Here is a 19,293-nt window from a genome sequence, read left to right as displayed (position 1 = left end):
ATATGTGAAATAGGGTCAACTTCCGGTCTTGGACCGAGCCATTCATCCATACTATCCTCTCAACGACACATCAGCGCTAGGGAAAACACAATTTACATTGCGGATTGAAGCCTGTCCCGATTTCCATTTACAAGGACAATCATTATTCAATTTTACTCGTTCTAAGAAGGACACGGAAATATTAGTGTTTGGACGAAAGTGATCCCTGATGGCACAGTATCAAGACAGCTTCTAAACCCCAACAGTGCATGGAATACATACCCATCTGAATGACCGGTCAAGGGAGTCAGTCCACTCACTAGTGGTATTTCATATTCCGTCACTGTTCTACCATATCTCGATCATCAAACGGATCTCCAAATTCCTCTATTTCACAAATCAATCAGCAAGATGAAGGCATTCTTCAAGACAAGAGCAATGGCAATTTTGTCCACTCACTCAGGCTGAAATCGCGATCCACCACTATTTCTAGAGCTCTCTGATATTCTTCTTCTGCTTTCTTATTGTTCCACGATGAGCCGGGCTCTGCCCGAGCGATCGCAGAGCTCTGATTGTCCCAACTGGCACCGCCTCCAGCACCATCACCTGTAATATGTTGTGAGGCAGTGACCGCCGCGTAATCAGTTTGGACATCGCCGTACTCCATCTTTGTAGGCTCTGCGCCGGTGGCGTCCTGCGAACCTGGCGGGGAAAGCTCTGAGCTGGGGAAGTTGGAGGTTTCGTCAGCGATTTGGCCGCCAGTGGGGGTTTGGGGTTCGCTGCTTTGAGAGGACTCGGAAGTAGAGAGCATTTCAGAATCGCCTTCTGGATCTAAGATAATATGTTAATCTTTCCGTGGGAGGTATTATCGAGAAATTGTTTAGCTGTCAAGTGGGTATATGTGTGTTGGGGTGGTGAATTTCGGGAAGTCTGTTAAACCATGTACCTGTAGACATCGTGAATATATGTGAATAGCAGTCTCCGGGATACTGAATCTGAAATGTATTTGAATGAGAGTAGATGTATCACAGAGTGTACGCAGAGTGTAAATGGACACAGCAGATGTCCCCGAACCTGGCCCGCAGTAGATAATCTCAAGTGGTATCACCGACTTAGATTGAGTATCACGTGAACACCCCCCACCGTAACTCAACCCACGTTTGCTGGCATTTATCAACATTTTCAACCCAACTTCGATTTCTTCTTTGGCGAATGAAGCAAAGCTATCACCATAGCTAACTCCTGTATACAAACCCCATTCTACTTCTATTGGACATACGGCTCAATCTCTTATAAATGACCATAAATTTTTATCGGTGCAGACCTCGTTTTATACCTTCCCACCATGACTGCACGAGACTCCGCGAAGTTGCCGGATGTGTGGGATGATAATTGGGAGGCCCATGTTGATGTATGATTCTTCTGCTTTCCAATTTTTACAGTTTCATTATGTCCTATATTTAGGCCTTGGCGCTGTCTTGCGCAATATGCTAAGAAAACTTTGGGGGAAAGTCTGAACCACATGCACAAGATGGGACGACGGCACCTTCACTAGCTCCAGCTCCAGTTCCAGCTCCAGCGCTCGAGAAAAAGCTATCTGCTCGAGCCATAAAGGCTCAAAAACGGGCCCAACATGCGGAGTTTAACCGTCAGTTATGGGCTGAAGCGTATGCCAATCTGCCCAAGACTCGAGACATAAAGCGTTGTCACTGTACCCCCTTGAGCGTCCATCACATTGTTCATGCCACAATTGGGAAATGAGCAAAAGAACATTACCCCAGCTAACTCTATCCTCCCTCCTAACAGAGAGTCCCCCCAAACCTTCCACTACCTAGAATCACGAGCCGCCTCCGTCCCAATGAGATCTGACTTCAAGCAGCCAGTCACTGTCCTAAGCCGGAAACCCCAACTCGTCAAACAACGAAACTCGCAATCGCAATCACCCTCCGGCATCTCCCCAATCCCAACCCCTCCCGTTTCGAGTGCTACGGACGCCGCAACGGCAGGTATCCAACATCTCTCTGTCTCGGGCACTGCCACTATCGCAATGTCTCCGGAAATTCTAACTAACGACTACGACGATGACGACGACGATGAGGGAGAGGAAAGGCCGAAGCTAACGCCAGAAGAGCTGCAGGCACAGCGCGAGCGGGAACGTGAGGAGAGACAGCGCAAGTACGAGGAAGTAAGAGAGCGGCTGTTTGGGAGTCCGTCGGCGGCTGGGTCGGGTGCCTCTTCGCCGGGTAACACGAGCACGACGCCACCGCCATCACAGTCGCAGGTTCATTCTCATTCTCACCGATCAGGTCCTGGTATGAGAAGTAAGGGGAGGGCCGGTCGGCCTAACGCCGGCAACAGGGACAGTAGGGAGAGGAAGGAGATATCACCCATTACCAATAACAATAATAAACCCAATAGGCAACTATACGATCCTAATTATCCCGGGCGGTCGACCCCTAGCCACGGGCAGAGAGGGGACAGGAGGCAGAATTATGTGAATAATGGGCATGAAAACGAACGGATGCAGGAGAAGCCGCAGCAACAACAGCAGCAACCACTTAGAACTCCCAGAGGTCCGGATGGGAGTGGAAGGGGTGGGTTCGGTTTCAGCCCGCGGGGTGCGAAGTCGTTCGTAAATCAGCTTCATTCAAACCCTGCTAGTTAAGCATGCTCCATGGTTTGTTAATTAATCGGGCAAAAGATTTTGATATTATTTTGCATTCGATATCAGGATACTTAGAGAAGAATAGATTAAGAGGAGGGTCAGGAAGAGACAAAACACAATTCCTCTGCCAACATTTGCGGCCCCCATCTGGAGAAAGATCGAGAAACGAAATCTTCCAAGATCCGATCCCAAGTACCCCGGAAATACGCCAGCGCTTGTACCTGTTCCAGAAATGCAATCAAATCCACCCCCGGGGAAATAAGAGAAGGGGTAATACATTTACATAACGCTATCCACCACCGCCGTGCCATACGATGCTAGCTACGGCAATGTCCGTCCTGAATTAATAGCATTCGCCAGAAGTGACGTACCAGGGCGATTTTCTGCCGGGCGAACAAAAGAATAAAAGTCAATCCTCGATCATCACCATTACGCACAGCTTCAAGCAACGACAATTCGAACACACAACTCACCAGCATACCGCTCATAACTATCCAAATACAACTCATCTGAACTCGTTGTGGCCCTGACATGCTCGTCACCCTCCACGGCATCTACCCACGCTTCCCAACGACTACCGCGCTCCGGATCCGGCCAGCCGCGATATGGTTTGAGCACACGACTGAGTCTTAGCATCCAGGGCGCGAATTGTATGTCTACGAAGGAGATTGTGGGGCCGAGGAAGAAGGGTCCGTGGACATGCGAGGCGTTGACGAGTTTGTTGATTTCCGCCTTTAGCTCTTCCGAGTGAGTTATTTGCTTTTGGCCGTCTTGTTCTTGTAGGAGACGGTAAAAGGTAGGGATTATATGGCGGTTGACCTGGTAAGAAATGATAATAAAATTAAACAAGGCGATCACGAGGAGCAAAAACGTGAGTTTGGAGTTGGTATACATATACTCACATGATCTGCCCACAGACGGCAATGGGCACGCAGTTGGGGATCTCTTGGCGGTAAGAGAGGATTACTGGCTTCGAGTTCATCAAGCTAAAAAGGCACGGCAAAAAGCGAGGAACGACTGGTCAGCACAACAAGTTCCTATGTTGAAGGAACCGGAAAAAAAAAAGGAGGGGGGTGGGGAAGAAGGGGGGAAAAGGGAATGAAGCAAGGCATACATATTCCAGCAAAACCGTGCTCTCGTAACATCCCCAATTCCCCTGGCGGATGGCGGGCACCAAACCGCGTGGGTTGACCTCCAGCAATGACTCGGGCTTTTTGTACGGATCAATCTCGATGTACTGGTAGGGTATCCCTTTTACCTCCAAGGCAATCCAAACGCGCTGAACGAACGGACTAGTGAATCAATGAAAATATGAGAGGTTAGGTTTCGAGTTTTAGTGATTGACCAAACAAAAACAACCTCGGTCTGTGTGCAAATTAAGTGGGTAGCGGAGGTAATTCCTTTGTTTTGAATGGGGAGGAGGTTGGGGATTGAGGTAATTGTCAAGGCGATCTCTATAATTATTTACCTACCAGAAACAACTTCCGAAGAGCTTTAGGTCTGCTTCTTTTGCGTGTTTTTTGACCGTTACGGCAGCGGAGCCGGAGGCCTTTTTGTGGTATGTTTTCTGCTGTACCTTTTGGATGTTGTCAGACATTTTTACCTTTCTCCTCTCTTGCCTAGCATTTAAAACGGAAAACGAAATCTTTTGGGAATAATAAAACCGTGCTTCGTGCGAAGGGCGTAGACGTTTTGCGTGTTGTCTATGGGGAAAGAGAACAATAATAGTATCCAACCGCATACGCCCCTTTTGCTTAAAGTTGGCAAATTTTGCAGAAATGACGTGCATCATCGTCACTCAATTCAATTGTATCCATTCCACGCAATACCTAGGTACACCACCAACCAACAAAGAAACCCGTCATTTTACACTTGTAGTATTTAGGCAAAAAAAGAAAAAAAAGTCAACTTACCATAATCCTCTTCCTTTCCTTTTCCTCCTTCAGCAAATACCTCTGCACACTGTTCTTCTTAATCCTATCACTTTCTTCCAAAGTATGTCGATGCGGCCCGCCAATTCCATCCGTCCTCCCATTGCCCCCATTCCCATTTACCCTCTGAATTGTATAGTACCTTGCACCCGCAGCGCCAGGGTGGCCTTCCGGCAAGGTCGCACTGGGCGCTAAAACGCCGAACGGGTATTGCAGTTGTGACTGTGATTGCGACTGAGGATGATGGCCCGCCACATGGGGTCGCGCGCCATTACTCTGGTCCGCAGAGCCGGGAAAGCCGATACTGGTCGCAGGCTGCATATCTGACGAAGCAGCGGTCGTGGTTGTAAGGGATGGCGAGTTGATGGAGAGAAGGGAAGGGCCCAAACCCGGTGGTGTAGTCAGGGCTCCGGGCAGATACTCTGTGATTTTGATCTTGACGTCGCAGAGGTCGCGCTCGCGGGCTGTGCGCTTGCGTTTCTTTTTATTTGGGTCGCGGGATTTGGGAGTTCCGGGTGGTCGGCCCTTGAGACGGCAGTCCCAGTAATGAGAGACGAAGAGCTTGCGTTTATATTTCTGGGTGGAGCGGTGGGAGTAGACGTTGTCGATGTGGGGAAAGTAAGTTTGGAATCTAAATGTATTGGGGACTTATATTAGCAAAATTCTCTTTGGATTTGTGACGATTCGGTTTCTCCAGGTGTTTCGATGAACATGTCCATGTACATGGGATTGCCCAACGCACTCTTCTTCACTGAGGACGATCGTATCCTCAACATTGAACAGTCGCTCCCGCCATCTTTTAAGATCGGGCGGATTCGAAATTAATTTCATATTTTTAAAGTAGGGTTCTCCTTTATTAATAGCAGGAGACAATGGCGATTCGCCGCCACCCATAGGAGGGGTTGCATCGTGGAACTGGTTTAAGAGATGCGGCGGAAGAGATGTCTGGAGATGATCCAGCATATCGACCGTGCCACTGTTTGTGTGTTCGAGGAATCCATTACTATTGCTTGGGGGATGGAGTTGATGTTGGTGATGCGCTTGTGTTAGCTGTTGTTGCTGCTGGTGAGGGCGCCGCAATGACTGAGGGGTTGCTGGATTTTCGAGAAGAGCATCTACGAAAGAATGGGTTTGTTAGAATTAGTGGCAGAAGAAATAATAAACCAGATCCAGTAGTTAATTATGCAGCTACCAGATATTTTATGATTTGCTGTATGCCTTCATTTCTACATACTAGTAGACAACGGCGTTGCGGAAGTAAAAAAGCTCTCACCATCTTGGCTGGTAACGGTAGACGGATGCAAGTTATTAGCTACAGCTGCTGTCGCCGCCGGGAGTGCATCAAACGGCTGTGACCCGCTTGCAGCGTTTGCTGCTGCTACAGCGGCTGCTGCTTCAAAGTCGCGGTTGCTTCTCGAGGTCAGGCTGGGGTCTGTGTGTAGCGCGTGGATGTCCTCTGTAGCGTCGAGGCTCCGCAGGTTGTCCTGCAGCCGGACAGCCGAATCCTCCATGCGCGTTCACCAGATGTCCAGAGGGATGGGGGTGTAGGGGGTAGAATAGGCGCGGAGAGTCGAGGCTTATTCGGGGGTTATGGGGAGCTTTGTTGCTGGGAATGCTTTGAAGCGGCACGAGATGTCATTCCCCAGTTGGGTTTGGTTAAATGTTTCAGTCCCGAACCGGTTTGGCGGATGCCCTCACAAGCTGCAGCTGGATGGGTGCATCGCTGGATATCCTACATACCTCTGCATCATGACGGAGTGATGTCGGTTTCTGAGTGACTCCGTAGATGCAGTTATGTAAAGCTGAGGATGAGGATGTGGTTATTGTTCTCCTAACTAGCTCTTTGAAACTTGGATTGAGTTCTTCCACGATTGTTCAAGTCACTTTTAAATAAGACAATGAAGGCTCTTATTTGGTGCTTGGGACTCGAGACAGAAACTCAGTTATCATCTACATAGTTCCCAATCTCCTCTCAAAGATCGCGGCTCTGATGTTTATACCAGTATCCCACCCACTAACGGGCATCTCTCACTTCAACTAAGCCTTTAATCAATTACGTCGTTATGGGAAATAATTCATATCCCTCGATCTGCTCGCATCTCGTCGACCAGCATATCGCGGATCACAAAAGGTGGAGATGAACCCTGGATTCCAAACTCCTCGTCTCGGCCTAGAGCATCTTCTTTCCCGGCCTCTTCTTATCCGCCTGCTCATTTTTAAAAGGGAACCCCGACGTCCTCTTATCAGCCCCAGTCCTCCTGCTAATCCTTCCATCACTACTAGCAAACAACAAACACCACAGCCCCACCGACGCCAACCCGCCATACATCACCATTGCTAGCGCAAAACCCGTCTGCCTTGTCGTATGGAACCAGGCGTATGTGTAGCAGGCTGACGAGGCGTGGAATATCGATGACATGAGAATCGTGGGCACGGCGTAGGGTGCCTTAGGGTCATCTTCTTCTGTAGAGATGGAGTATGCGGCAGATGAGGAGAGGGGTATCGAGCCCGTGAGCATGATGGTCATGGCGGCGATGGCGAGGAGGCTTAGGCCGAAACACCGCGCGAAATAGATTTCGAGCACTGCGACGTTTAGTTAATCTTTCCGTCTTGTTCCTATCTATCTTCTATCTATCTTGTAGGTGGTAACTGGGGAGAGCGGGGTGGGGGTCATACTCGCAGGTGGACGCGATTCATCGAGCAGAATCATGATGATCATTTTGGGAGTTGCGACCAGCGGAATGCCCTGCAGGCTTAGCCATGCCGCTGTGCTGTATGTATATGCGTAGAAGACCTGTGCGAGGATTTCCAGATGTCAACTTTCGTTCAGTCTGTTCGAGTCTTCGAATAGATCGGTTCAACATACATCCATCGTTGAACGCAAGAACGGAGTTTAATGGTTGCCTCGTTGCGTATATGGTGAAAGGGTTTGATTTAACGGATACCTCCTGAGGAAACCTACAATAGGAAACAGCCGCTTTTCAGGTTTTTCTCAGAGATATCTCCATAAATCGGGTATTTGCAGTGTTTCCGTCGATGGTTGAGATCTAAACCAGGAAGCAGGAAAAGTCATCAGAGCTTCATTGCTCCTTTAGGTATGACATCATACAGCAAACAGGAGGTCGAAGAGCTACCATCATGAGGCAAATACAATAAACATGGTCATATACTACGGAAGAATATTCAATTGTATATACTAGCATCGTCTCAAGCCAACTGCAATAACAGCACTAAGTACATTTGGCTATTTTGGCAAGAGCTTGCTGAACTCTGAACTGTACACTTTTCCATATTTCTCCGAAGCATTGCATGGTGTGAGGAAGCTCAACACAGAAAATCTCCTCTGAAAACGCTTTTGAAAAATATCAATTCGCACTGTTATTTCTGTTGTTAATTCTTCTTTTTACTGGCCTATTTTTGTAAGTTAAATTCAATGCTAAAAGCTGTTTTTATTTTCAAGTTGCTTCAACCCCTGACATGGCTCCCAGCCTGGCGGAGCTCTAGATAAGAAGCACTCAAGTGACTATTGTGAGAGTAATACATCGAATAATCCAAGTCAATTATGTCTATCATCCAATATTACTCGAGCGTAGATATCTTGCAGAGCTCCGCTCCTGATCAGATAGACCCGGACCCGATTCCTCCAGGGCATGCTTATATCTCTCTTCAAGCCCAGTATCGTCCCTCTGGTCAACTTCATTTTCACCAGGTTTCACGTCCTCGTACTCATCCGAATCTTCATCATCTTCCGCTTCGGACACAGTCTCCGGCTCCCGACTTTGCTTCTGCCCATCGCGGGTCCCAGAACCAGAAACATTCATATCCCTAAGCAATTTCCCCAGCTCGGCCTCCCTTCTCTCCTCCTTCGCCACCTCTTTCTCTCTCCTCCTTTTCTCCAATTCAGGCTTATAATCCCGCTCGAATTCCTGCCGCTTTTCCTCCACCGCTTCAAAGAACCCATCGATCCCATCACCGGTCATAGCACTTACCCCAACCACATTGAGATGTCGATAAAATTCCTCCAGCATCAGACTCATACTATTCAAAAATGAGCCCATATAGCCACTTCCCCCTCCCATGCCTCCCGCCCCCCCTTCAGCACCACCAAAGACGCCAGCTTCTTCCTCCTCACGCAACGCCGCCTGGAAAGCTTCGAAATCAGACATCCACTCCTTCGCAAACTCTGCGTCCTTCACGTCCGTCTTGTTGAAGACGAGAATCATTGGCAACTTGGTCTTGTATAGTATACTGCATGCGTACAGCATATTGCTCATAAATGTACTTGTCGAGCTCGTTCGTGGGGTATCGATCACATATGCAATAACTGTTGGGAACGAGGAGGCCAACGTCTCGAGTAGGATACTCCCCGACGCGCTCCATACAAACACTTCAATCTGCCCAGGCGTGTCGATGAGAATATGCTCAATGGGTTTTCGCGGCGTCTGGCTTGGCTTTGTAGGATCGATGTTGGCATTAGAATCTGAACTAGCAGGGGGAGGAAGCGTGCGCTTCTCCAATATAGATATTATCTGATCGATTTTTGTGGCGAAGAGGTTTAAGGAGGTGAGGATACCGCCGTTGGGGCCTAGATTGTACTGTTTCATGACTTCTTTGTAGTTTATTGAGTCGCGAATGTCGATGTTGCTTTCGAAAGGGACGGAGTGGACGGCTGGGTCGAGGTTGAGGACGTATGGAGGTTTGAGTTTGGAGTGTAGATATGAGTTGATGCGCTGCATGAAGGTCGTCTTACCGGATCCTGGGGATTCATTGTAGTTAGTATTTGGGGGGACTTGTTATGGGACTCGCGACTGTTTCTACTGATTCTCACCAGCCATGCCAACGCAGACGACGGCGACGGGCCCCGCCATGATTGTCGCGGGCTGTCCTCGACAGGTTATTGATGTTGGTATATGATCAGGATATAGTGGCAATGGTATGCAATTAGTATTGGCGAAGAAGTAAGCTTTGAGTGTTGGGGGATATTGACAGTGCGGAGAAATGTTTTTTGTGGCGGGGAGAAAATTGATCGATGCTTAGAAGAAAAATGGAGCAACGTCATCCCGAGCTTTGGGACAGCCCCAATCCCTTACGCTAACGAGGAAACAAAACCTCGTCCAATATTTGGAAATATCAACCACGTCCGCGATTTTGACCTGCAGATTAAAAAAATATGACTTTGGATGATTTCGAAAAAGAGCTGGCTGCAAGTCAGAAGAAAAGGGAGCGAGAGAAAAGCAAGGAAACGCATCAGGAGAAACGCCAGGACCAGGACCGGGACCGCGACCGACACAGACATAGAGACAAAGATAGGGATAGATATCGGGACAGGGAAAAGAATAGGGACAGGGCCAATGACAGAAATCGAGAAAGAGACAAAGATAGGCACTCCTCTCACCACCACAGCCGTCGCCATCACTCCTCCCGACACAGCAATTACCAAGACGAAAATGAAAACGGACACAGACACAAACGCTCCCGCCACTCCAGCAGCAACGGCGATGGGAACAACGAACGTTCGCAGAAACACGGGTCTAGGCACGAAGAGAGTGGGAAAGCGGGAGAGCCGGATCTGTTGACCTCACATATATCTCCACTACCAATTCGTAAAGAAGAGCCTACAGGACTACAGCGCGATTCATGGATGGAAGCCCCCTCCGCACTGGATATAGACTACGTTCAGCGCCCCAAGCCTAAGCAGTCAGAACCATCAACAAAACGTATGCTGCAGGTGGATTACGAGCTTAAATTGCATGAAAGAGAGCTTAATCGCCATTTACATGATATCAACGAAGAGGGAGAACCGGAGCCTAATAGCAAAGATGCGGTTGTGCCGGCTAAACATGACGTGGACTATACTTTTGGTGATGCTGGTTCTCAATGGCGGATGACGAAACTGAAAGCTGTATACAGGCAGGCGAAGGAAACGGGGGCAAGGGTTGAGGATGTTGCTATTGAGCGATTTGGGGACCTGCGTTCTTTCGACGATGCGAGGGAGGAGGAAATTGAGCTGGAGAGGAGGCAGACTTATGGTGAGGACTATGTTGGCAAAGAGAAGCCCAGTGGTGAGCTTTATCGAGAAAGAAAACTCGACAGGGGTTTGAAGGAGAAAGAAGAACGGCAAACTCGCAAAGAAGACGAGGATCCAAGCGGTTTCCAGTTGCACTCAAGGCAATCTGTTGAATCCGGGCCTCTAATTCCACAGCAGACGAAACAGCTCGATTCTACGGATCTAAATAGGCTCAAGGCACAGGTGATGAAAGCAAAGCTACGGAAGGCGCCGAATGTGGCGGAATTAGAGGCGGAATATAATGCTGCAATTGCATCTATGGCGAATCGAAAGGATCCTGATCTGGTGGTCCTTGGTGTGATGGACAATAGGCTGCTCGCTGGAGGGGAACGGCGAGAAGTTAAACCAGTGGATACGAAGAGAGGAAATGAAAGAGGCCAAGTGCAGGAAAATGAAGATATGACCATTGAAGATATGGTGCGAGAGGAGCGTAGGACCCGTGGTCAGGCTGGAGGTGAAGGACAGCGGTTTGCGGAGAGGATTGCGAAAGATGCAAAATTCGATGTGAGATTTTTCATTTTATCATACCCGCCCGACATTTCTCCACAAAAGGGTGATATGAGTTCTAACCCCCCGACTCTTTACTCTCTAGAATGATCTTGAGTATATGGACGAGAATGCCGCGAAGCTCGCCAAACGCGTACAAAAATCAGATATCAACATAAAAAATACCGCGATCAATGAATTCCAAAAGATGAACCGTATCCTTGATAGCTGCCCACTCTGCTACCACGAAGACACAGAAACGCCTCCCCTCGCCCCCGTGGTGTCATTGGCAACGAGAGTATATCTCACTCTCCCCACAGAACCCGAGCTCTGTGAGGGGAGCGCCTGCATCGTCCCGATACAACACCGGAGCAATCTCCTCGAATGCGACGACGACGAATGGGAGGAGATCCGAAACTTCATGAAAAGCCTGACGCGCATGTATCACGATCAGGGGCGAGATGTGATCTTCTATGAGAACGCAGCACAACCACAACGCCGTCGCCACGCCGCGATGGAAGTCGTTCCTCTCCCCTACGCTCTTGGCGAGACCTCCCCAGCTTTCTTCAAGGAAGCCATTCTCGCCGCTGACGAGGAGTGGACGCAGCATAAGAAATTGATCGACACCCTGGCACAGGCGCGCGCGGGAATGGGGAAGTTAGCCTTCCGCCGCACCATTGCGAAGGAGATGCCGTATTTTCACGTATGGTTTGAATTGGATGGCGGGCTGGGGCATATTGTGGAGGATACCAATCGGTGGCCACGTGGGGATCTGTTTGCCAGGGAAGTTATAGGTGGTATGCTGGATCTGGAGCCGGATATAATTAAACGGCAAGGACGGTGGCGCAAGGGAACTGATGGGAGAGTTGATGGGTTTAAAAAACGGTGGAGGAAGTTTGATTGGACAAAAATGTTGACGGAAGGATGAATGGTTTGGGAGTTGGATTTGAGGTGGCATTTTTCTTCGTCTCCATTTGTTCATATACTATTTTGCCGCGCATAAGACAACGTGGATTGGCGGCCATCAAAAGTGGTATTTTATTCTTGGAGCCATACTCGGGAATGTCTCGAGATATCGAGCTGGTCGGGCATATCGACCCTTTTTATCTTCATGCCGGCAACATCCCATGCATAAGCTCGACGTGTATCAAGGCAAGATACATATCTAGCCGCCTATTCCACACCATCTTCACTTGCAATTGGAGCCATCCCAGACCAGAGATCCCTTTCGCTCGGCCGAATACTGTGTCTTTTGCCGATAAATATCTCGCAATTACCACAGTGAAACTATATTGGACTACAATATTAACGAGACAATATTCTAAAGGCTTTAATAACTGCTTTAGCAATAAGACCCCGTGCTTATCCCATCAACATGTTGCCACTCCCCGCGATGTGGGGAACAAAAGGTGGATATGGACAAATCGTGCCAGCCGTTGGAGATAGTACCAGTAGTAGATATCCACCGTTTCCCATTTCCCAACAGATTTTCCAGTCAGAACCATATTCATTTTCTCTGACAGATGAGGGCCCAGCTGCAAAAAAATAACGTGGTCCCATGCAGGCCTTTGCTCTTTTGCTTTTCTTTAGGCACTCGTATATATTTCGTGCCGAACCCCGTAGCCGAGTTGAATAAACTAAAACTTCTATAAAGTTTATTATTACAAGCCGACTCTTAAGCGGCCCTCGCCGCCAACATCTTGCCCGTGCCTGGACCACACCATATCCCGTTGCAGGTCGGTCATTCAGGGCGCCCAGTTTTATATAAATTACCGCCGGTTGCAGATCAACTGGATGTAAAGCAGCTACCATAGATATTTAAGTACAGCGTGTTATTTTCTCTTTTGCTTTTCACCATCATTAGCATAGCCATCACTAACTGATAGAAAATAGAAGCAAGCTCTTAAGTCCACAATCTACAAATTCAAATTGTTATGGGTTCCAACAGCAAGCCGAAGGCGCTGCTTCTGGGCAAGATAGACCAGTGAGTCTTTTGCAATCCCCATCTCCCCTGGCTGCGGTCCCTCCTCTGGCGATGGACAATTGGCAATATCGATCTCTACATTTGCACGGAATTATGTTGCTAGACTTGTCCATGATGGTATACTTTACTTTAACCACGCCACAATTTGTTCCTATTTGATACATAGAACTTTCCCCTACATATACATATATATATTTTACCTCTTTAGGAATATGCTGATAGGGTTTATTACATGTTTATCTCTACAAAGTGCCCATTCAGCTTGGGCCAGTCTGGCAGATATTGCAGAGCTTGTTGAAACAAAGGCCACTAATCGTGCCGAATTCATTCAGGAGTGCCTCACTGGCAAGCTCGATGGCGTCCTCGTGGCTTATCGGACTTTTGGGTCATCAAGCGTCACTGGCCTCGTCGATGAGGAATTGGTCAATGTGCTGCCGAAATCACTGAGATATCTTGCACATTGCGGTATGTTTCTGCCTCCTTTTATCACTTTTGCAATATTCACGTCCATGTTTCCCCATGACATAGTGGCTATTGCAACCCAATTTGTTCTCGCCTGTCTCATCCGCGGAATCGCGATATTGACGACGGCCCACAGGAGCTGGATATGACCAAATCGACGTTGATGCCTGTAGCGCGCGCTCGCCACCGGTGCTAGTCTCCAATGTTCCAACAGCCGTCGACGACGCAACCGCAGATGTTAATATGTTCTTGATAATTGGGGCACTGCGCAACTTTAACACAAGCATGCTGGCCCTGCGAGAAGGGAAATGGAAAGGCCAGCCACCTCCAAAACTGGGCCATGACCCTCAAGGGAAAGTTCTCGGAATCCTGGGCATGGGGGGAATCGGTCGGAATTTGAAAAAGAAGGCGGAGGCTTTTGGACTGGAGATTATCTACCATAACCGCAGAAAACTGAGTGATGAGCTTGCCGACGGCGCGGAATATGTATCCTTTGATGAATTATTGGGGAGGAGCGATGTGATTAGTTTAAATTTACCATTGAATGTGGGTGTATTTTCTTTTTCTTTCTTTTCTGGCTGTTCTTTCTTTCTGTCTTGGTTGAATTTCAGCCCGCCGCATTTTCTTTCCCAACAATATCTACCCTTTTATTCCCCCACCCCTTTTTCGCACACACGCACACAACCCTCTCCATTCCTTTTCTTCTTCCATTTGCTGAATTCTTCCACAGAAAAGCACGCGGCACATAATTAGCCATGCCGAATTCGCCAAGATGAAACAAGGCGTGGTCGTCGTAAACACCGCCCGCGGCGCTGTCATCGATGAAGATGCCATGGTCCAAGCGCTGGACAGTGGCAAAGTGCTCTCTGTCGGCCTAGATGTGTTCGAAGACGAGCCCAATGTGCACCCGGGCCTCTTGCGCAACCCGAATGTCATGCTAGTGCCGCATATGGGCACCTACACTGTCGAGGTAACGTAATTTTGGGGGGGCTGGCCACACCAGAGATCGCGGTTACTGACTGAAACACCTTGTTGTATAGACCCAAACAGCCATGGAAGAATGGGCGATCGACAATGTGCGCCAGGCCATTGAAAAGGGCAAGTTGAAATCTCCCGTTCCCGAACAGGGAGAGATGTCGCTGGTATCGTGAAATGCAGTATTTATCCTCAACCCAGCTATATAGATAGCCCTTTCACATTTTTTTCTATCCCTTTTTGTTTTTTTGCTTCTTGGGGAACACCCACGCCTGTCCGAGTATACTATATAATAATACACCTAGGTGATATACGGCTATAAATAAAATGGAGGAGGGAGCCAAAAAGCGAATACGCAAATACAAATTGGGGCGGTCTCGTTATGCGAGCAAGGGAGGAAAGACTGTTTTATTATTTTTGATTTGTAAAGTCATTCCCTACATAACTAACTAGTCATCTGCTGCCTATATAATAGTAATTATTTATATCTGGATATGCAACGTTAAAGCCTCTGTTCCAAGGTACAGCGCATGCATGATGCATTTAACCGATGTTCCCATATCCCCCTGTGTACGCGCTGACAGTTTTCCGGGCCAATTTCCATTACATCATTGCCGTTCCTTTAACTAACTATGACTTGTCGTTTTCTCTCTTTTATAAGACCTCGAATTGGAGCAGGGGTAAGGGTTAGGGTGCGGGAACTGGTCGTTGCCCGTGCCCAAAGCCAATCCACTTTCTTGCACTGGCTGCAGTTATCGAATTGATTATACGCAAGTTCAACTGAATTATTATGTTCACCCGCTGTCAATTAGGCCAATAATAAAACATATCGTATTTGCAAAATAGAGCGACATGTCCGAGATAGAAAGGAAAAGGCGAGAAAGGGGGCCGGGGAGATGCATCCTGCAATCCTGAACACGCCTGCTGTGTCGTGTTGGCGTTGTCAGTTATAATCAACCAATATCAGAAACAGATAGCCAGGAGAAAATTTAAATCAGAATCTAAATCAAATCTTCACCACTAAATTTTAACAATTGTTGTTGTTATACAGGATAAATAGTAACAATAAGTAGCAAAGTATGTTAGAGAAAAAAAAAAGGGTCGATAAAGATGAAAACACATCCCAACCAACCCATTCATCCAAATAATTAATTGAAACAAGAAATACAACGAAGATAAAAGAGAGAATAACCCATTTTTCATATAATTAAATTTAAAAGAAAAAAAAAGGGTTGGAGAAAATATAAAATATAAAACTCCAATTGACTATGAGGCCCCTGGTGGATCCTCCCAGTATTTGACAACCATCCCGCTTAACCGCTTGATAACCTGGTTCGTCCCTTTACCATGGCTTTCGTCCTCCAAGAACCTAACAGCAACATACAACTTCGCGGCGGCATCCTTCTCATCCGTGCTGGCAGTTGTCTGCTTTAGTTTCCGCGGCTGGAATTTAGCAATATGCCGCACAATGACGATAGAATAGATAACATCGCGGTTCTCAAAAGTATCCAGCAGCCCACGGGCCATTGCCAAAGCTTCCTCTTTTCGTTTTTGTGCATTTGCTTCGTCCTCGGAGATAGTAAGGTAACGGCCGACGGATTCCCAAAATTCGATCTCGCGGGATTTTATCTGGTTACCGATGCCGGGGAGTCTGTGTGCCGGATCGCATTCCGGGTAGCTGTCTAGACTCACCGGGTTCGTGTCCAGGTATGTGCCGGTTATCAGGGCTTCGAAAACGGCTAGTCGTTTCACGGCGTATAGGAGTTCGACATCGGTGGTATTGGTTGTTGTCCCATTTCCGTTCGTGTCTGGTTCTTTGGTACGAGCGACGCGGGTTAATGTTAACGTTTCCCAAATGACGGAGGCCTCGAGACTCTCGACCCGTGCCAGAACGGCAGGGTCATGGATATTGCGGTCGTTGAAACCATCTAAAAGGGCGGAGTAATATGATAAGAGGCGGGAGTTGGCCAGGAGATGGACCATCCCTTTCGTTTCAAACCAGGTGCATTCGAGAAACTTGTCAATAGCAACCGCATATGAGATGTAGACTAGTTTGATTTCCTCGATTCGTGATGCTGGGATTGTTGTGATTTCTGGAGTTGGAGAGAGATGTCCGCGAACGGAAAGGAGATCCACAACCTTTACAGGTTTTACTATACAGAAAAGGAAAATTAGCACAAGATGAGGAATTGGGTTGAACGTGAAGAGATATTACATTCTAGGTTCTCAGTCCCATACATGACTGAAGCTGGTGTTTGGCCCCCTTCGCTTGTGTTATGCGTACCGGCCTTTGGTGACGCGGCTCCTTCTAAGGCTGGATCAATTGCGTTTGTTCCGTAATCGAACTGATGAACTGAAAATGAAGATGATGCTCTTGTTGTTGGTAGGGGTGGATGCGCGAAAGACTGGCTTCCGGTTGGGGAGTTATGAGCACTGGTATACGTGGGGCTGCCTTGAGGAGATCCGAGTAACGATGGTTGCGACGGCGCAGGCTGCAGAGTTGTCGGGCCTGGCTGCGGTCTGAACACCGGATCGTACCCAAGACAATCGCGCTTGCTTTTTTCACAATTCCTACAAACGGGATGTCTTTCATCACACTGTTATGCGGTCCAAGTAGCTCCAGTTAGCGGTGAGATGAATAGAGAGGGGTAGATAAAAGCGCACGGTGAGATAACCACAAGGTAGGGAAGCAAAGTGCGGGGACGATGGCGGGGATAAAACGACACAGTGTGTCAAGTGAATATGAACTTTTGTCAAAGGAGGTTCAAAGCTCCTTGGAAAAGAAAAGTAATGCGGGGAGGCTGATGTAGCTTTCGTTTAGCGACGCTCTAAGCGAGCATCGACGCAGTGATTAATGCGGGGGAGCAGAAGGACAGACAAAAAAAAAGGGGGAGATTCCCTCCGCCAACGCTGCATTCGTTTATTTTACAACACATTCGTCTGTGTAGAATTTACGTTGTTAATTAAATGCTATTCTTACCTTTATTCTTCGTTTCCTGCAGGTAAGACAACCCGTTTTCGTCCGTCGCTTAACTTCCTTTTTGTGTCGACCACTAGACAACCCTCGGTTTGGTTCACCCGTTATTGGATACGGATCGGGACCGGGAATGGCTCCAGCGAGAGCATAGTATTGGGGGATATTCGGTGGGGGCATGTTCATTGGAGCATTTATCGCAGAGGAGATGGACGCTTGCGAATGGGCCTGCGGAATCTGGTGATTTTGGTGATGGGTTTCAATTGATTGAATTGGAGGCAGACTTAATGGGTTTTGGTTTATCGTCGCCTGTGAATTCGCTGATGGAGGCTGGTAATGCTGAAGCTGGTGTACGGGATCCATATGCTGCGATAAGTGTTGTTGTTGTTGCGGTGGCTGCGGGTCTGGAGCTTGCATCTGTGGTGACTGGGTTGAGGGAGAGGGGTTGAGGAGCGGATTCGGTGTATGTGGGGCATCTTGGCTAGGGGCAGAAGACGCTGATGCTGTAGCAGCTGGATTGTGATGATTTGGAGATGGATCTGATTCTTTTCGGGGAGCTGTGTCCGTTGTTGAAGGCCCTGTGGGAGGTGGCACGGTGTCTGACATTTTGCGCAGACCCTGCCAGGACACAACACTCTCTTGCTATAAGTAAGGTTAACCACCTATACGTCCAGTAGCGATGGATACAGTCGCAACAGTCTATAGGGCGGTTATAACACTATGCACTTTTATCACTGGGCAAGTGAGGCTCGAAAGGACGGTGGGATGTGGAGGGAAAACGATGGGCGCACTGATCGAACTCCGATTAACTTGTCGCACATGGGATCTGAGGCTCCATACACTGCAACGCGATCTATTAGTTAGAACATAATAATAACAAGACATGGGCCTAGAAGTAATTGTATGTGGCAGATAGCGTTTTGAGGTTGGGCGATGAAGCTACAGCATTTCTGAATGCTTCCGTAAGGATATGATCGCAACCAGGAGGCTTGCCACGGGAAGTTAATCATACACAGAAAACTAACAAGACATCAAGTGGAGGCAGACGTCATCCAGTGCTCGAATTGGGGTAGCCATCAGTAGACTTATCTGCAAGATATAACCATGGGCGCAAACCAACTACTGGGGCCAGCTCCCAATCGCGGAAAAATTGCGAAAGAACGCGCTCGATCGCGACAGCTGGGCTGAGTCGGCATGATTAAAACACAGGAGCAAAAAGCAGCAACCAGCGGACAACCAATAACGCGACAGGCCATTTGCAGCGATAGCAGGGAAGGGGCAATGGGATGGAGGGAAATGGACCTCGCTGGATAGATATTGATTGGGGCCAGGAGAATGGAAGGGCAGAAGCGAGCAGCTCAAGCGAGAAGCCAAGTCACAGCAGCCTCCCGTCTCTATGGACCAACGTACCTGGGGGAAATGGATCCAAGATAAGCGAAAAAGGGCGAAGGCGAGCCGGTCGAGGCCTCTTCTGACCACAGAAGTTCTGATCTGTGTCCACAGCGGGATATTCTACCAGATCGACGAAGTGATGGCGGCGAGTACGGCGGGCGACGGTCAATATTTGGCAGCAGATCGTTACAGCAACTAAATAACTTAGCTGGCTAGAGATCGCAAAGAAAAACCCAAGTGGCAATTTTTGACGAAGGCAGAGAGGAAGTGGAAGGGAAGGGACAACGACAGCTGCTCTGTATATCTGCATGGGCAAATGGCTTTTTATCTATGGTTTCATCGGTTATGGTTTGGCTGGGCAGGAATTAATCAAATATC

At 48.2% G+C, this 19,293-nt stretch overlaps 9 protein-coding genes across 9 annotated transcripts; 4 read left to right on the top strand and 5 right to left on the bottom strand.

The window, feature by feature from the left end:
* Positions 1 to 319: 319 nt before the first annotated feature.
* On the bottom strand, positions 320 to 935 carry HCBG_03376 (uncharacterized protein; the record flags this gene model as incomplete). Its single annotated transcript, XM_045430425.1, has 3 exons — positions 320 to 366; positions 439 to 810; positions 926 to 935. The coding sequence occupies 3 exons, from the start codon at positions 933 to 935 to the stop codon at positions 320 to 322; spliced, it is 429 nt and encodes a 142-aa protein (XP_045288568.1).
* Positions 936 to 1,324: 389 nt separating this feature from the next.
* Positions 1,325 to 2,644, top strand: HCBG_03375 (uncharacterized protein; the record flags this gene model as incomplete). Its single annotated transcript, XM_045430424.1, has 3 exons — positions 1,325 to 1,390; positions 1,492 to 1,646; positions 1,786 to 2,644. The coding sequence occupies 3 exons, from the start codon at positions 1,325 to 1,327 to the stop codon at positions 2,642 to 2,644; spliced, it is 1,080 nt and encodes a 359-aa protein (XP_045288567.1).
* A 441-nt stretch (positions 2,645 to 3,085) lies between these two features.
* HCBG_03374 (uncharacterized protein) lies at positions 3,086 to 6,086 on the bottom strand (the record flags this gene model as incomplete). Its single annotated transcript, XM_045430423.1, has 7 exons — positions 3,086 to 3,463; positions 3,547 to 3,630; positions 3,759 to 3,936; positions 4,117 to 4,220; positions 4,558 to 5,206; positions 5,318 to 5,690; positions 5,810 to 6,086. The coding sequence occupies 7 exons, from the start codon at positions 6,084 to 6,086 to the stop codon at positions 3,086 to 3,088; spliced, it is 2,043 nt and encodes a 680-aa protein (XP_045288566.1).
* A 545-nt stretch (positions 6,087 to 6,631) lies between these two features.
* On the bottom strand, positions 6,632 to 7,501 carry HCBG_03373 (uncharacterized protein; the record flags this gene model as incomplete). The annotated part of the gene is made up of 3 exons (XM_045430422.1): positions 6,632 to 7,158; positions 7,252 to 7,369; positions 7,442 to 7,501. The coding sequence occupies 3 exons, from the start codon at positions 7,445 to 7,447 to the stop codon at positions 6,746 to 6,748; spliced, it is 537 nt and encodes a 178-aa protein (XP_045288565.1).
* A 643-nt stretch (positions 7,502 to 8,144) lies between these two features.
* Positions 8,145 to 9,443, bottom strand: HCBG_03372 (XPA-binding protein; the record flags this gene model as incomplete). Its single annotated transcript, XM_045430421.1, has 2 exons — positions 8,145 to 9,331; positions 9,404 to 9,443. The coding sequence occupies 2 exons, from the start codon at positions 9,441 to 9,443 to the stop codon at positions 8,145 to 8,147; spliced, it is 1,227 nt and encodes a 408-aa protein (XP_045288564.1).
* A 302-nt stretch (positions 9,444 to 9,745) lies between these two features.
* HCBG_03371 (complexed with Cdc5 protein Cwf19) lies at positions 9,746 to 12,056 on the top strand (the record flags this gene model as incomplete). The annotated part of the gene is made up of 2 exons (XM_045430420.1): positions 9,746 to 11,146; positions 11,235 to 12,056. 2 exons carry the CDS (start codon positions 9,746 to 9,748, stop codon positions 12,054 to 12,056), a joined length of 2,223 nt encoding a protein of 740 aa, XP_045288563.1.
* Positions 12,057 to 12,885: 829 nt separating this feature from the next.
* On the top strand, positions 12,886 to 15,037 carry HCBG_03370 (glyoxylate reductase; the record flags this gene model as incomplete). Its single annotated transcript, XM_045430419.1, has 6 exons — positions 12,886 to 12,950; positions 13,022 to 13,112; positions 13,363 to 13,577; positions 13,711 to 14,120; positions 14,305 to 14,544; positions 14,615 to 15,037. 5 exons carry the CDS (start codon positions 13,063 to 13,065, stop codon positions 14,723 to 14,725), a joined length of 1,026 nt encoding a protein of 341 aa, XP_045288562.1.
* A 693-nt stretch (positions 15,038 to 15,730) lies between these two features.
* HCBG_03369 (uncharacterized protein) lies at positions 15,731 to 18,240 on the bottom strand (the record flags this gene model as incomplete). The annotated part of the gene is made up of 3 exons (XM_045430418.1): positions 15,731 to 16,702; positions 16,765 to 17,146; positions 17,530 to 18,240. 3 exons carry the CDS (start codon positions 18,127 to 18,129, stop codon positions 15,816 to 15,818), a joined length of 1,869 nt encoding a protein of 622 aa, XP_045288561.1.
* Positions 18,241 to 18,406: 166 nt separating this feature from the next.
* On the top strand, positions 18,407 to 19,114 carry HCBG_03368 (uncharacterized protein; the record flags this gene model as incomplete). Its single annotated transcript, XM_045430417.1, has 3 exons — positions 18,407 to 18,424; positions 18,560 to 18,602; positions 18,855 to 19,114. 3 exons carry the CDS (start codon positions 18,407 to 18,409, stop codon positions 19,112 to 19,114), a joined length of 321 nt encoding a protein of 106 aa, XP_045288560.1.
* Between the last annotated feature and the right edge of the window lie 179 nt (positions 19,115 to 19,293).

The sequence above is a fragment of the Histoplasma capsulatum genome, assembly GCF_000150115.1.
Source record: "Histoplasma capsulatum G186AR genomic scaffold supercont2.4, whole genome shotgun sequence".
NCBI classification, from domain to species: domain Eukaryota; kingdom Fungi; phylum Ascomycota; class Eurotiomycetes; order Onygenales; family Ajellomycetaceae; genus Histoplasma; species Histoplasma capsulatum.
The sequence above is the reverse complement of the archived record's forward strand: the minus strand, read 5'-3'. Positions and strand labels throughout refer to the sequence as shown.